Consider the following 12,506-nt stretch of genomic DNA (forward strand, 5'->3'; position numbering starts at 1 on the left):
CCTCCTCTTGGAAGGTCCTTGGTCCATTTTTCCAGGATCCAAGGCCTGTTCAGTTCCTGTCAGCTTTGCTTTTGACCTTGTCAGGGCAAACACTTCTGCTGGTATACCCAACATTGCTGCATGGGTACTTAGCTCCACCTCAGCCCATACTGAGGTCTCCAAATCATTCCCTAGTAAACATTCAACAGGTAGGTCTGCACTCACCACAACTTTCTTGAGGCCAGTTACCCCTCCCCAGGAGAAGTTCACAACTGCTAGAGCATGGTTAGTACTAACGTTGCTCGCATTGGTCACTTGGTAAGTTTCCCCAAGTATGATCTGGTTAGGGTCCACAAGGTCCTTAGTCACCATTGTGACACTGGCTCCTGTGTCCCTGTAAGCTAATGACTCCCTTCCATTTATTTGTGGCTGTTGTTTGTATTTGCCCAGACCACTGGGGCTCACATACAGGGACAGGTCCCCATCACAAACTAGAACAGCCCGAGTAGGAGTTCTGACTAGGCCAGAGTCCTCTCCAGATCCCAGGGTCACCCCTACTATGCCCTTGTTCTGTGTACCACCACCTATGGTTGCACTAGGGGGAGCAGCTGCCTTAGGGGCAGGGGGAGTGGTACTTGTGGAGTCTTTGGCCTTATTACAATCTGAAGTCCAATGGGTTTTCTGCTTACAGAACTTACACCATGGCTTCCTTGGTTGCTTAGCTTTAGTAGCTTGGGTATTATCAGCTGCAGATTTTTGGCGGCCTGTTGAAGACTGCTGGTCTTTTCCCTTTTCCCCACCCTTCTCAGAGTTCTTGGCATCTTCCTTTTTAGTTGCACCACCCAAGGGCTGGACCTTCTGCTTAATCCTGGTTCTGACCCATTTGTCTGCCTTCTTTCCCAATTTTTGGGGAGAGGTCAGATCTGAGTCCACCAGGTGCTGATGTAAGATCTGGTTCTGACAATTATTAAGAATCTGCTCCCTCATTATGAGATTATACAATCCTTGGTAATCATTTACTTTACTGCCAGTTAACCAACCTTCCAGTGCCTTGGTAGCACAATCAACAAAATCTACCCAGTCTTGATTCTGTGCTTTTTGGGTGTCTCTGAACTTAAGTCTGTATTGATCAGTGGTTAAGCCAAACCCATCTATTAAAGCATCTCTCAAGATATAGTAATCATCTGCATCCTCTTCTCTTACAGAGAGGAGCTTGTCTCTACCATTGTCTGCAAAGGAGAGCCACAGGATTGCTGCCCACTGCTCTACTGGGACCCTTTGTACTTTACAGGCCCTGTCAAGAGCAGTGATCCATTTGTGGATATCATCCCCTGTATGATAGGGGGGCACAATCTTGTGGAGGTTCCTATTGTCAGGGACTTTCTCTCTAACTCTAGGGGTTTCATTACTGCCACCAGGGGTCTCTAGACCCCATTTTCTTGAAGCTTTCTGAAGCTCCAGGGACTCCCTGTCTAATGCTAACTGTTCTCTCCTGAGCTGTAGTTTAGCCTGCTCAAACTGGATCAGTCTGCATTTCCTCTTTTGGGAGGATTCTCTCCTCTGAGGAGAGGCAGAGGTCCTTTTAGATCTCCTAGAATGGTTGGACCCCTCTGAGGGGGATCTGTTCCTTCTGTTTGGATCCAACACTCTCCCTTTAGGGATGGAGAGAGTGCCTTTTGGGCCATCACCTCCATGTTGTGAGTGGTCTGGTTCTTCCAGGTCAGGATCATTATCCTCTTCCTGGTCCTCATCAGAGTCCACTCTGGGAGTGTCCTCTTCTGAGGGATGCCCACCCAACTTGTCTCCCCCTCAGACACTAAAGTCTGCTTGAAGTCTGCTATGAGCAGGATTTCCCTGAGACGTTGAGTATTGGCACCCTTGTTTGTCTTAAGTTTTCTAGAGGTGCACATCTCCCTAAGATCAGCAAAGGGAAGATGATCATATTTGTCGACGGTAACCCTCTGGGGTCCTTCCAGAGCCTTATGGGCACCTGAACCTGAAGACATTTCTAGTGTAGTGGTACTGTTGTATCTACATACAGTAGGTGTGGCCTACTAAACCCTTTCTTGAGTTGTAGTCAAGGTGTGCTAAACCCTCTACACACACCTCCTAAGTTCAGTAGAACTTATTGTATTCTAAGCTTGAATTTATATGTACCTTTGGTACCAAGTGGCTTTCACTTTAGAAATTCAATTTGTTATCTGGTAAAATAATGGCAAGCTTGAATCCAACCGCTGCACACCAATGTGAGAAGTTGGCCAGGCATATGCTGTCTCCTAGTTATAGGGGACACCTTGCACCAGTCCAATTCGACTCTTATTGATGATAGGTTTAAGACAACCTTTAAAGAAAGCTATCCTAGTGGTAGCTGTGGAGAGCAGCCTTCAGGCTAAGTCTTGAAGGAGTGTTAAGCTTATTGTTTTACCATAGATAACCTCTTGAATGACCAAATGAAAGAGTAGCCCACACAGGTATATATATAAAATATATGTATTTATTCTAGACAGAATCCCACAGTCTCTTTATGAGGCTAGTGGAAAAGTTACAATTCAAACAAGCATTTATAAACACAATAAATAGCACTGGAATCACAGGGCCCCAGGGGGGGACCAAACCATATATTAAAAAAGTGGTATAAGAACCACGACAATTCTACAGACAATGCCTAGGGCATTTAGGATCGCTGGCCCCTTAAGAATCCACCCCAGGTTATGAGGAAGGGGACCCACGGGAGGTGCTTGCAGTGGAAATAGCTGCTATCGGGATCTCTATTATATCCTACGGAGAATGTCGCGGTTTGATATAAACAGATTAAAGACACTTCTAGCAGGAGTTCAAAGTTAAAAACTTATAGTTAAGCTTTTGAGGAGCCCACTACCACGAGAGTACCGAGGTACCACTGTTACCTGCCCCAGGGAAGCCGGGTGCATAGGTTGTTTTCGATGTCGGGTCGCGGGCTGATTTTCAATGGGAAAATGTACAAAACTGCTGCCAAAAGCGTCAATGATGCCGTGAAGATTGAAGTTGTAGAGTTTGTAGAGAAGAACCTGAAAGCAGAGGGGACAGAGTCTGGGTCACGGCACAGTGACCAGGGAGCTCAAAGGAAAGAGCCCTTCAATGTCGGGTGCTTCAAGTGGAAAGAGGTGTAGCTTGGATCTGCAGCCCCGGGAGGCGTCAAGGAAGGCCAGCTTCTGGAGGGCGACTGTCCCATGTCGGAAGAGGGTCGCTGTGGTGTTAGTCTCCGGATTGGATCCACTAAGCCTTGACAACCGCAACCCACGCAAGATGAACAAATCAGCTACTGGTGCAGACCCACGAGGTCTGTGAGAGGTCTCCATTGGAGAGACTGTAGAGCAGGCCTGGAGCAACCAGGGTAACTCTTGAAAGTCGAGATTGACCTCCGCTAGGGCCCACAAGTCGAGAGACAAGGGACTGCGGGAGGCGGCAATTTGGCGTGTGTAAAAGGGAGCCCACGGGCCACCGGAGGGGGCTAGGGCACTGATCTTTGGCACAATTGCTGCAAAGTGGTTGGCTCGATAACGGGCCAAAGCACAACTTCCCCACTGGTCAGGGTCGTGTGCTATGCAAGAGGTGGCCAGTGTCCTGCGGTATTGGAGATCTCGGCACCCACGCGGTCCACGGTGCTCAGCCTTGCTGTGCACACTCACTGGCCTCTGGGATGCTCAGGAAACCCACCTCAAGGTTGCTGGGAGTCGACGAAGTCCGTAGGAGCAGCGAAGTCCCGACCGGGTCACTTGCAGTGTTTCAGGTGCCTGCCAAGCAGGGGGGTAACTCCTTTACCCCAAGGGAGATTTCTTCAGTCAGCTGGGCAGCAGCTCGTCGAAGGTCAAGTCTGTAAAGTCCAAGATTAATCTGAGGCTCTGGGGCCACATTATTCACCTTTATCCCCAAGATTAGGGGAGTGTCCACCAATGAGTGGTGAGGCGGGAAAGGGTGGCTACACCCTCTCCCCTTTGTATGTTTCCCGCCTGGGCGAGGGGCAGGATGCCCCTGAACCAGTTCCAAGTGGTGTATGCAGAATGTAGGCGCTGTAGCAGCCTACGTGCAACTCTGAAAGGCATCCTAAGGTGCACCCACCCAGTTCCAATCCACATATCCTGTCTGGGGAGGTGCTAGCACCTCCCTGCCACAGGAGCCCTATTGTCCAGCTGGCGAGGCTGGGATTTTCCCCAGCAACAGCCAGCCAGAGTTGTGTAGGTGGCGGGTAGTAGCTATTTTGTACTATGTGTGCACTTTTAAATTGGTGTCTAAATTCTGCCGCTTTTCCCATATTGCCCCTCTAGCAGGGGGGAATCATGCCCTCATGCCCATGGCTGGACTGGGGGTATGATTCCAACATGTTTGACACCAAACACGATATGGTTCTGTGTAGCCATTCTCAAGTTATCGCGTTATCGCGATAGACTTATAATGCGGTTAAGAGTATATGGTATAGCTACACTACAAACAACCCAGCAATGGTTTTTACAAAGGTTGCAGGGGGATCCTACTCAGGTAGGGGTCCCCCTTCACACATACCTTAGCACCCTGCCTTGTAGGATTACCAAGGCCAGCTATAGGGGTGACCTATGAGAGTATATGTGTTGTAATGGGGTGGGATATAGGGTACCTATATCCCTGTAAGGGGTGCTAGCACCACCTTACCCAGACTACAGTAGTGGTCTGGTGGTGTCTGTTTGTATGGCTGTCCCAGGGTGGCACAATAAGTGCTGCAGTCCTGGTAGGCCTACTGAGGGACCCATGCCCTGGGTACCTAGGGTACCATCTACAAGGGACTGCCAGGGTATCCTCAGTATCCAATTGGCTTGTACCTTGGGTACTCACATCGTTTAACAGAGGAAGCAGATAGGCTGGGGTCCTGGATAGCAGGGCCACAGCCTGGCTAGAGTCATAAAACAGTCAAAACATCAGCAAAAAGTTGGGGGCAACTATGCAGTCGATGCCACTCTCCTACAGTATGTGATTGGACTTGTGAGAGTGTGCCAATCTGTCACCTATTCAGCCATTTGAGCATACATGTAGTGGACGCAACTGTGTTTCTGTGCAAAATCATTTAGAGCAAACAGTAATCTGCCTGTCAACAAGCTGGGCTGCAGATAAGGCCACTGGGAAATATTGACTTCTGCCATTTTCTGAAGTGAAGGTTGTTGTTCTTCCTAATGGAGTCTGTAAACTGAGCTTCCACAGGATGGCACATCTAGTCACAAAGCAATGCCTCCCTCCCTCCCTCAGAAGTTTGACTTAATGTACACTATTTCACAATAGATATTCAACAATAAGCTTATTGTAAGGTAGTAGTGTATGAGACTTGCTCTTTTTACGCTCAACTTTAATATCTCTAGGGAGGAAAAAAGAGGGACAAACTGGATCCACTTAACCGCAACTGCAGCTCCTTCTAGAGGTTGGCTTCAATGTTCTCCACCATCTGTGGCCGGTTCCATATCCTTGCTGGTAATCTTGCTGGAGTTTTTAGCAGTAATGATGAATGATCATTCAGCTGAGGAGGCACTGATAGTGCTCAGACAGAATGACAACTTGGCAAAGAGAAATAGCGTGGATATTTATTTCTACATGAATTTGTGCATGGTTTTACAAAGCGTGTCCCAAGTCCAGTGATGGGTAATAGAGTGCTGATACCAGGGCTTAATTTGAGTCAGTGGTTGTGGAGGGTGAGGGGAGGAGGCACCAGCCCGCATTCTTGGGTGCCAGAACCTATTTTTCATCATCAGACTTTGGGACAGCACAAGAGAGAAAGGCAGAAAATGGAGAAAGAAGAGCGAAGAGAAAGAAAGAAAAACAGTGACAAAGGGAGAAAGCACAAACTACAAAGAACCAACAGGAGCGAGACAGGAGACAGTAAGTGTAAGATGGTGGATGAAAGAAGCATGAGGAGGAATCAAGAGTAAATATCCTTGGCATTTGGCAACACTGACATTCAGCAAGGCTTTCACCGTTGACGCTCAACCTTTTACAAATTAAGCACTGCTTGACACAGATACACAATGAGTTAATAGTGACAGTAGGTGGAAAAATGTACATATAACAAGTAGAGCATGGCAATAAAGATTCGAAAACAAAACTGAATGGACAATGAATCAACAAGAAAAAAGTATACACGTACAGCACTATTGCTAAAGTCAGGAAGAGGCGGAGTCCAGACGGATGGGCGGGAGAGTTCCATGAATCAGCAGAAATAGAGTTCTTTAGAAAGTGCAAGGTTGCTATGCACTGAAATAAAAGGCATTGCATCTTCAATTTGAAGGCTTCAAAGACAGATTGAATGGTGCACGCAATGTCTGTGATCAGACTGTTTCATGGACAGGGCCCAAAGCAGGGAGCCGTAGGATATGCGGGGAAACGAGAGATCACTACAGTCCTCCACTTGATGGGAATATACTCAGATGGTGTTACATTCAAACAGATCGTTCTCCGACACGCAGCCTATGTGAATGGAGCATACTGCGATGAATCTATGCCCAAATCGTACTCCTAGGTGTAGTTTTCATCCACTTACAAACCTACAGTGTAGAACAGATAAGGCCATCAAGCCTCCGTAAATGTTTGTTAGTACGCACTCATGGCAGTGGGTTGACATCGGGACGCCACTCTGTGCTTGCAGTTACTGCAGTCACATGAGTTCTCGGTCTAAAATATTTTTCCCAAACCAATGTAAGACCAGTGTTACAAGTAATTGTTGATCAGCCCATACTCAAAGACAAAACAGTGCACACAGAATAAGTAGATGATAATGAGTTGAAGGTCATATGTTGGAGGTCCCTTCAACTCACGTGCAGGTACTTTAAACCAGTGCAGAACAGAAGTATCGATAAGGTCGCATTTGTGACCTACATCCATTTGTACACCTCATACAACTGCTCACTTGCAATCTCTATACCATCGCAATCAAAGATACCAAGTCCCCATAATCCAGCATTGTCCATAAAAAGTCAAACAATGGCCGGTGTTCCCATTACTTGGGGAGAATAGATGTAGTCTCTCAGTGAAATAGACCAACATAAATCACGCTCAGCCACTATTCATTTGATTGAAACCACCAAATATGAATGCGCCGGACCCATTAAACCACCCAAAGGTGGGGACAAGGACTCTGAGCGCCTCCTGACCCTTCATTAAAACCGACCACATCACTCTTCTCTGGGATTCCAGCATTTGATTTTTCAGAAACTCAATGAGAGGTAATGATTCTTTAATAATGTATCTGGATTTTTCCTTGGGCAGCCTACATTAGTGAAGGCAGCTGCTGATGGCGCCTGTGATTTATGACGCTCACACCTCTGATTTCACTATCCATAGAAGTGTCATTCAAATATTTTAGTGCAGGAAGACCCCATACCCCCAATTACAAGAACAGACACATTTTGGCTCGCTCGTGTTGAGTAAAAAAATTAATGAATCTGTATAAATTGATGCAATTCGTTTACTTCACAGTTATTGCCACTTCAATGACGTGTCAAATTAAAGTGATGTAAGAAGAAGAATTAATGTGATCTGGCTCAGCAGCCTCTCTGGGCTTGTGTGGGTATAAGGAGGGACGGGTCACAATTTCATTTATACGGAGGAGTGTAACTTAGAAATAATCTCCCTGACGCCTGCCTGGAGGCGTTAAACATGTCCACCTCCCAGCAGGTGAGAATCCGGACACAAAAGTACCACTGGGATGGCGAGGGCATGAACTTCACGGCGACAAACATCTTCGTAGCAATAAATGTTTTAACCTCCTTGGTTTGTGAACAATGGTATAGTCCGTGTGGTTTTCCAAAAACGTGCAAATGATTAAATACTCCAGACAAAATGTATCTTTTCGACGCACGCCATTTCAATCACGGTGTGTAATGCGTTTGCCATTTTGTGTCATAAATATCTGCCAGCCACATCTGTATGGCTACAATCTATTCAGAGCTGAACACATTTAGAAGCAAAATAAGGAAGGCAAATGAAGCTAAACAAAGGCTGGATTTTTATCTTTTTTTAACAGGATTTCGTAGGCTTTCCCCTCAAGGTTTTGATGTATCGCGATGTGATGCAAACGTGCTCTGTGCTAATGGTATCAGGCAATCTTGCATTCCCATCACATTTTTACTGTGTGACGCATGCGCTCTCGAGGGCTACTTCCTCAAGAGGCAACAGTGAAGAGCAAAACAAATGCAAAATATTGTCTGCTCGGGAACCCCTACCAGCCCACATGTATTGCAGTTGAAGTAAACATAGGTATTGCAGTAGGAATAAATGTAGGCATTCATTGTGATCCCAACTACCAAGACAGATGAGAAGAAAGAATCCAGGCATCATACTTATCTACAATCAGGTGGTCATTGATATTAGTTCTAAATTTGTGAACACTTCGCAACTTGTTTCACTTTTATTTCCATAATTTTTCTTATATACTTTCGAGTGATGCATATATCTTAAGAACTGGTAGGAAAATCAACATATGAGTACAAGCACCCGTACCTGCTTTGATCCATTATGCAAATTAAATGATGTAATGATGCCACCCACCATCAAAGTATTACAACCAGCCTTTATCCACTTATTAGAACTTTCCAAATGACTTACCTTTAAAGTCAAACTGATATGCATTTTTCAAGGATTCATGCAGAAAGTAGAAGTTTCCTAGTGCCTGTAGAGAAAAAAAAGATGAATTGAAATTTGATTTATACTATTAGAGCAACTTTAATAAGGTCCATTTTAGCTTTACAAATAAATAATAAATATTGGGGAAAACATTTTCAGCCTTTGTAAAATATTCTGAAAAGTTTGGTAGGTATAAGCTTTAGAGAAGATATAGCACCTACATGGGTGACAACGAAGAGACTGACCAACAGAATACATTTCTTTAACTAATCAATCAAATTTTAGTCGGCAGGCTCTTTCCTTCTGTAACTGTTTTAGGAGTTTGGAGAGCTGCATGAATAGGCTGACTTGAATTCACTTGTCTGTGTATTACAATTTGCAGCAGTAGCAACAAAGTAGTCCATTTGTATTGCATTTCCCCCACCAGAAAAACAGACACTTTGATAATAAACAGAAAATAATACCCACTTAGATTCCAAGAATGATTACTGACTCCAACACAAAAGGCATACACAGAATTATAAGCCTGAGCTCCTGATCCAGAAATATTATGGCCACTCAATTCTAAGATGACCTCCAGGAAGCAGCCGCATAAAGTGAGCCTCACCTTCCACCACTACCTCTCCATTTCAGTGTGGGCTTTTCCATCATGCATAAAAGAGACCGTGTTAGCCACCGTTTGATGGTAGCAGGAGTCTTGAACTCCCCTGACCCTAAATTTGCTTTTTTTTGCCTCAGGGTAGTCTCAACTCAACAGGATTAACTTCCTGGCTATCTCCCATGAAGTCGAATTTTAAGACTTGTAATACAAAAGGATTGAGCCTAACAACAAGTATTAATCAGTTTGTCTAAAAACACTCAAAAGTCTAAATGACACTTAAATTAAAAAGCTGTCAACTACCTATTTGAATTATCTGCACGGTGGAACCAATAAACATTTATATCTATAGAATTATCAGACCATGATAAATTTCGATTTTCCCTTTCCTTATTTCGATTTATGATTCAAGATATCCCACTTATTCAGAAATTATGGCCATCATTTAATGTTAGGCAGGCGGCCTGCTGTCCACTGGCGGGAGGAAGTAATAGCCTTCACTGCCCTTGTGCACTTCCACATGTCATCCCCACTTTCCTGGGGGTGGCACTGACTGCTTGGTGAGGGGTATCCATGTTTCATGCAGCAGCTCAGCAACTTTTCCCCCCAAATTCCAAGGCAGAAGTTTGTTTTTGTAAAACAAGAAAATAATGATGCTGACACCCTGGTAGTTTTGGTGGGGGTCATTTTGTTTTCCTTTTCTTTTGTTCTAGACCACCAAACTTTCCATTGGGAATCCCAAAGAGAAAAAAAAACCTCACAACGTCTGCTCAGGTAGGGCACAAAGACTGAGATACTTTCACCAATGACCACAAGTTTGCCAGGCCGTCAGTGTAAGGACATCACCAGAAGAGATATGGTGATCTCTCAACTTCAAGTATAACGGGCAGGCCATCAGGTTGGCAGACAGAGTGCTCCACCATGTTTTAGAGGAGTACCCTGCCTTCAAAACTCTAAATGAGGGCCTGTGCTTTGAAAAAATACCCTGTCCGGCAGGATCGTGAAATGTTTTATAAAAAGCTATGAGTTTTACACAGAATATACACAAAAGAGAATATAATTTTACATCAAAATATAAGACAAGCAAAACTTAAATGTAGTTGCTTCCAGGAACCCCAGTTGTCTTTGGCCTTCAATATTTACCTCTGACATCTCTTGAAAATGAGAGGTGGGGAACATGGTCTCCGCTGCTACTCCTAAATTAATGTCCTACACTTAACCATCATATCAGCAACAAGTAGAAATTATATAAGGCCTCAAAATTACGCCTTTCTTCCACTAAGCCATAGAATAAAGATGTTTCCAGAAGCTTCATGTATTCAAAACTCATTGCCAAATGTGCCACAAACATCCCATGCACCCAAAATCCACCACTCATCTTAAGTCAGTTACTCACCTCAGGCACTAAGCTAAAATAAATTCTCCTTGGACTAAAAACTGGCCCTAGATTTCTAGACTGGATCAGCGAGTCAGCATTTAGCACTACTCCCTCTACCTGCTCTGAAGTATTCAACCTAATGTGCCCACAAGCCAGTGCCTACTGAGAGTGCGTACCACCATCACTTCTATTGTGCCTGAGAAACCACACTGAACCTGGGGCTGCCACAATACAAAATATTCCATCTTCTGGTGGTCTTGAATGCTGTAGAAGATGTGGCATATGGAAAGAAGGATGAAAAGAAGTCCAGGGACTCAATTTCATTCCCTTAAATTGCTTATTGGCAATGTCTGAGTCACCATCGAGAGCCTCTGTATCAGCTACTGATACAACCAGTAGCAGATCCCAAAATACCTCAGCAAGAAAATTGAAGACTACACTACACTGTATGCTTCACCACTCACCCAAAACGCTTTGTGTACATCCCTTGGAGCAAACCATAGGATAAGGGGCATGCTCTATACGAGCATCGGTGCCAAAACTTAGTGACTACTTCTACTCAGCTCTCAATCACTAAACATCTTGCCCAGCGGCCCCAGAGAGTCAATTTCTGCAAGAGGTAGTCGTCATGGAAAAACTTGTGAATTGGTCCCATGGTCAAAGAAACAAGAGGCGGGAAAGAGAAGTGGGGAGGGTCTATCCCTGTATTTTCTCCACGTGTAACCGCTATTCTCCATTTTACATTAAACCTTCATTCAAAAAATATTTTGAATATTATAAGGGTATGATGATAGATGCACCAAAGATGATCAGGATCAGTGTCACATGCACATTCATGCTATTTGTTTTAATTATTACAAACGTGACCTAGGTAATGGTCACATACAATCTAACTCATTAAAAAAACACAAAGCGGTCCAATTTACCGCAGGTCACTGAACTTAATTTGCAAGGGGAGGTCAGGTCAGTAGGCATCAACACTGGGTGCAGCCACTGCAACCAAATACTATGCAAATGGTACCACCAGCCTGGACGCTGTCAAAGGGGTCAAGGGAGTACACCCTTTGGAATAAGAAATCGGGAGTCCAGTTTAGGTTCTCTCCTGTCCTAACACCCCACCCGTCCCAACATGGAGCACTACATTAGCATTTTGTGGGGTCACAGAGAAATAGGCAGCATTAAAGTGAACCTAAATAGAACAACTATGGGGAACATTCAGGGACACTAGATACACTACAAGTCTACCTCTAACCACATGTCCAGCTAAACTGAATGAGAAGTTGCTACCTCTTTACATTTTAAAGCTATGCTATCTCAGGTTCAGTCATAATTTTTACCACTTCAAGGTACAGAAACCACGTGGTAGACATCAGGAGGAGCTACTGTGGGAGCAGAACCCTGCACAGATATACCTTTGGACTAGCATGCTTCTTTCGATCAATCACTACATGCTTTTAAATCACTTAACCACAGAGCATAGGAATGAATCCTATGCTTGGTTTGCTCTTTTTTTTTTTAAACAACATGCACAGCAGGTAAAAATAAGCATATTGCAGAGTTGAGAAGGCAACTTGAATCAGGAACTGGAATATTCAGAATATATTTGTGTTAGACCTGGCATCATTTGGCATGATTTCCCCATAATTTTTACTTTCTAGGCGCCTGTTTTTGATTTAGTTTTTGCTGGCTGTTGGACTCTGATCACTTTAGCACTACTGACTAAAGGGTATGTGCTGTTATCTAAAATGTGACGGCAAATGGTTTATCCATTATTGGTACATTTGGTTCACTTGTCAGTCCATAGTAATGTGGTATGCTGTATACCTAGGGCTAGTAAAGCAAATTCCACTAGGGTGCCTGCAGCACTGATTCTGCCCACCACAGAAGTAGCTTTTCAAACCTGACTCAGGCCTGCCGCTGCATGGCCTCGGGGTG

At 44.5% G+C, this 12,506-nt stretch overlaps 1 protein-coding gene across 2 annotated transcripts in view; it reads right to left on the bottom strand.

The window, feature by feature from the left end:
- Positions 1–12,506, bottom strand: part of INPP5A (inositol polyphosphate-5-phosphatase A) — a 1,511,403-nt gene that overhangs the window by 677,856 nt on the left and 821,041 nt on the right. For both annotated transcript variants that reach the window (XM_085606194.1, XM_085606193.1), the window contains exon 5: positions 8,578–8,641. In XM_085606194.1, the coding sequence (XP_085462320.1) occupies positions 8,578–8,641 (64 nt within the window). The remainder of the gene's footprint in view (positions 1–8,577; positions 8,642–12,506) is intronic.

Source organism: Triturus cristatus, chromosome 1_2, assembly GCF_964204655.1.
Source record: "Triturus cristatus chromosome 1_2, aTriCri1.1, whole genome shotgun sequence".
Classification (NCBI taxonomy): Eukaryota; Metazoa; Chordata; class Amphibia; order Caudata; family Salamandridae; genus Triturus; species Triturus cristatus.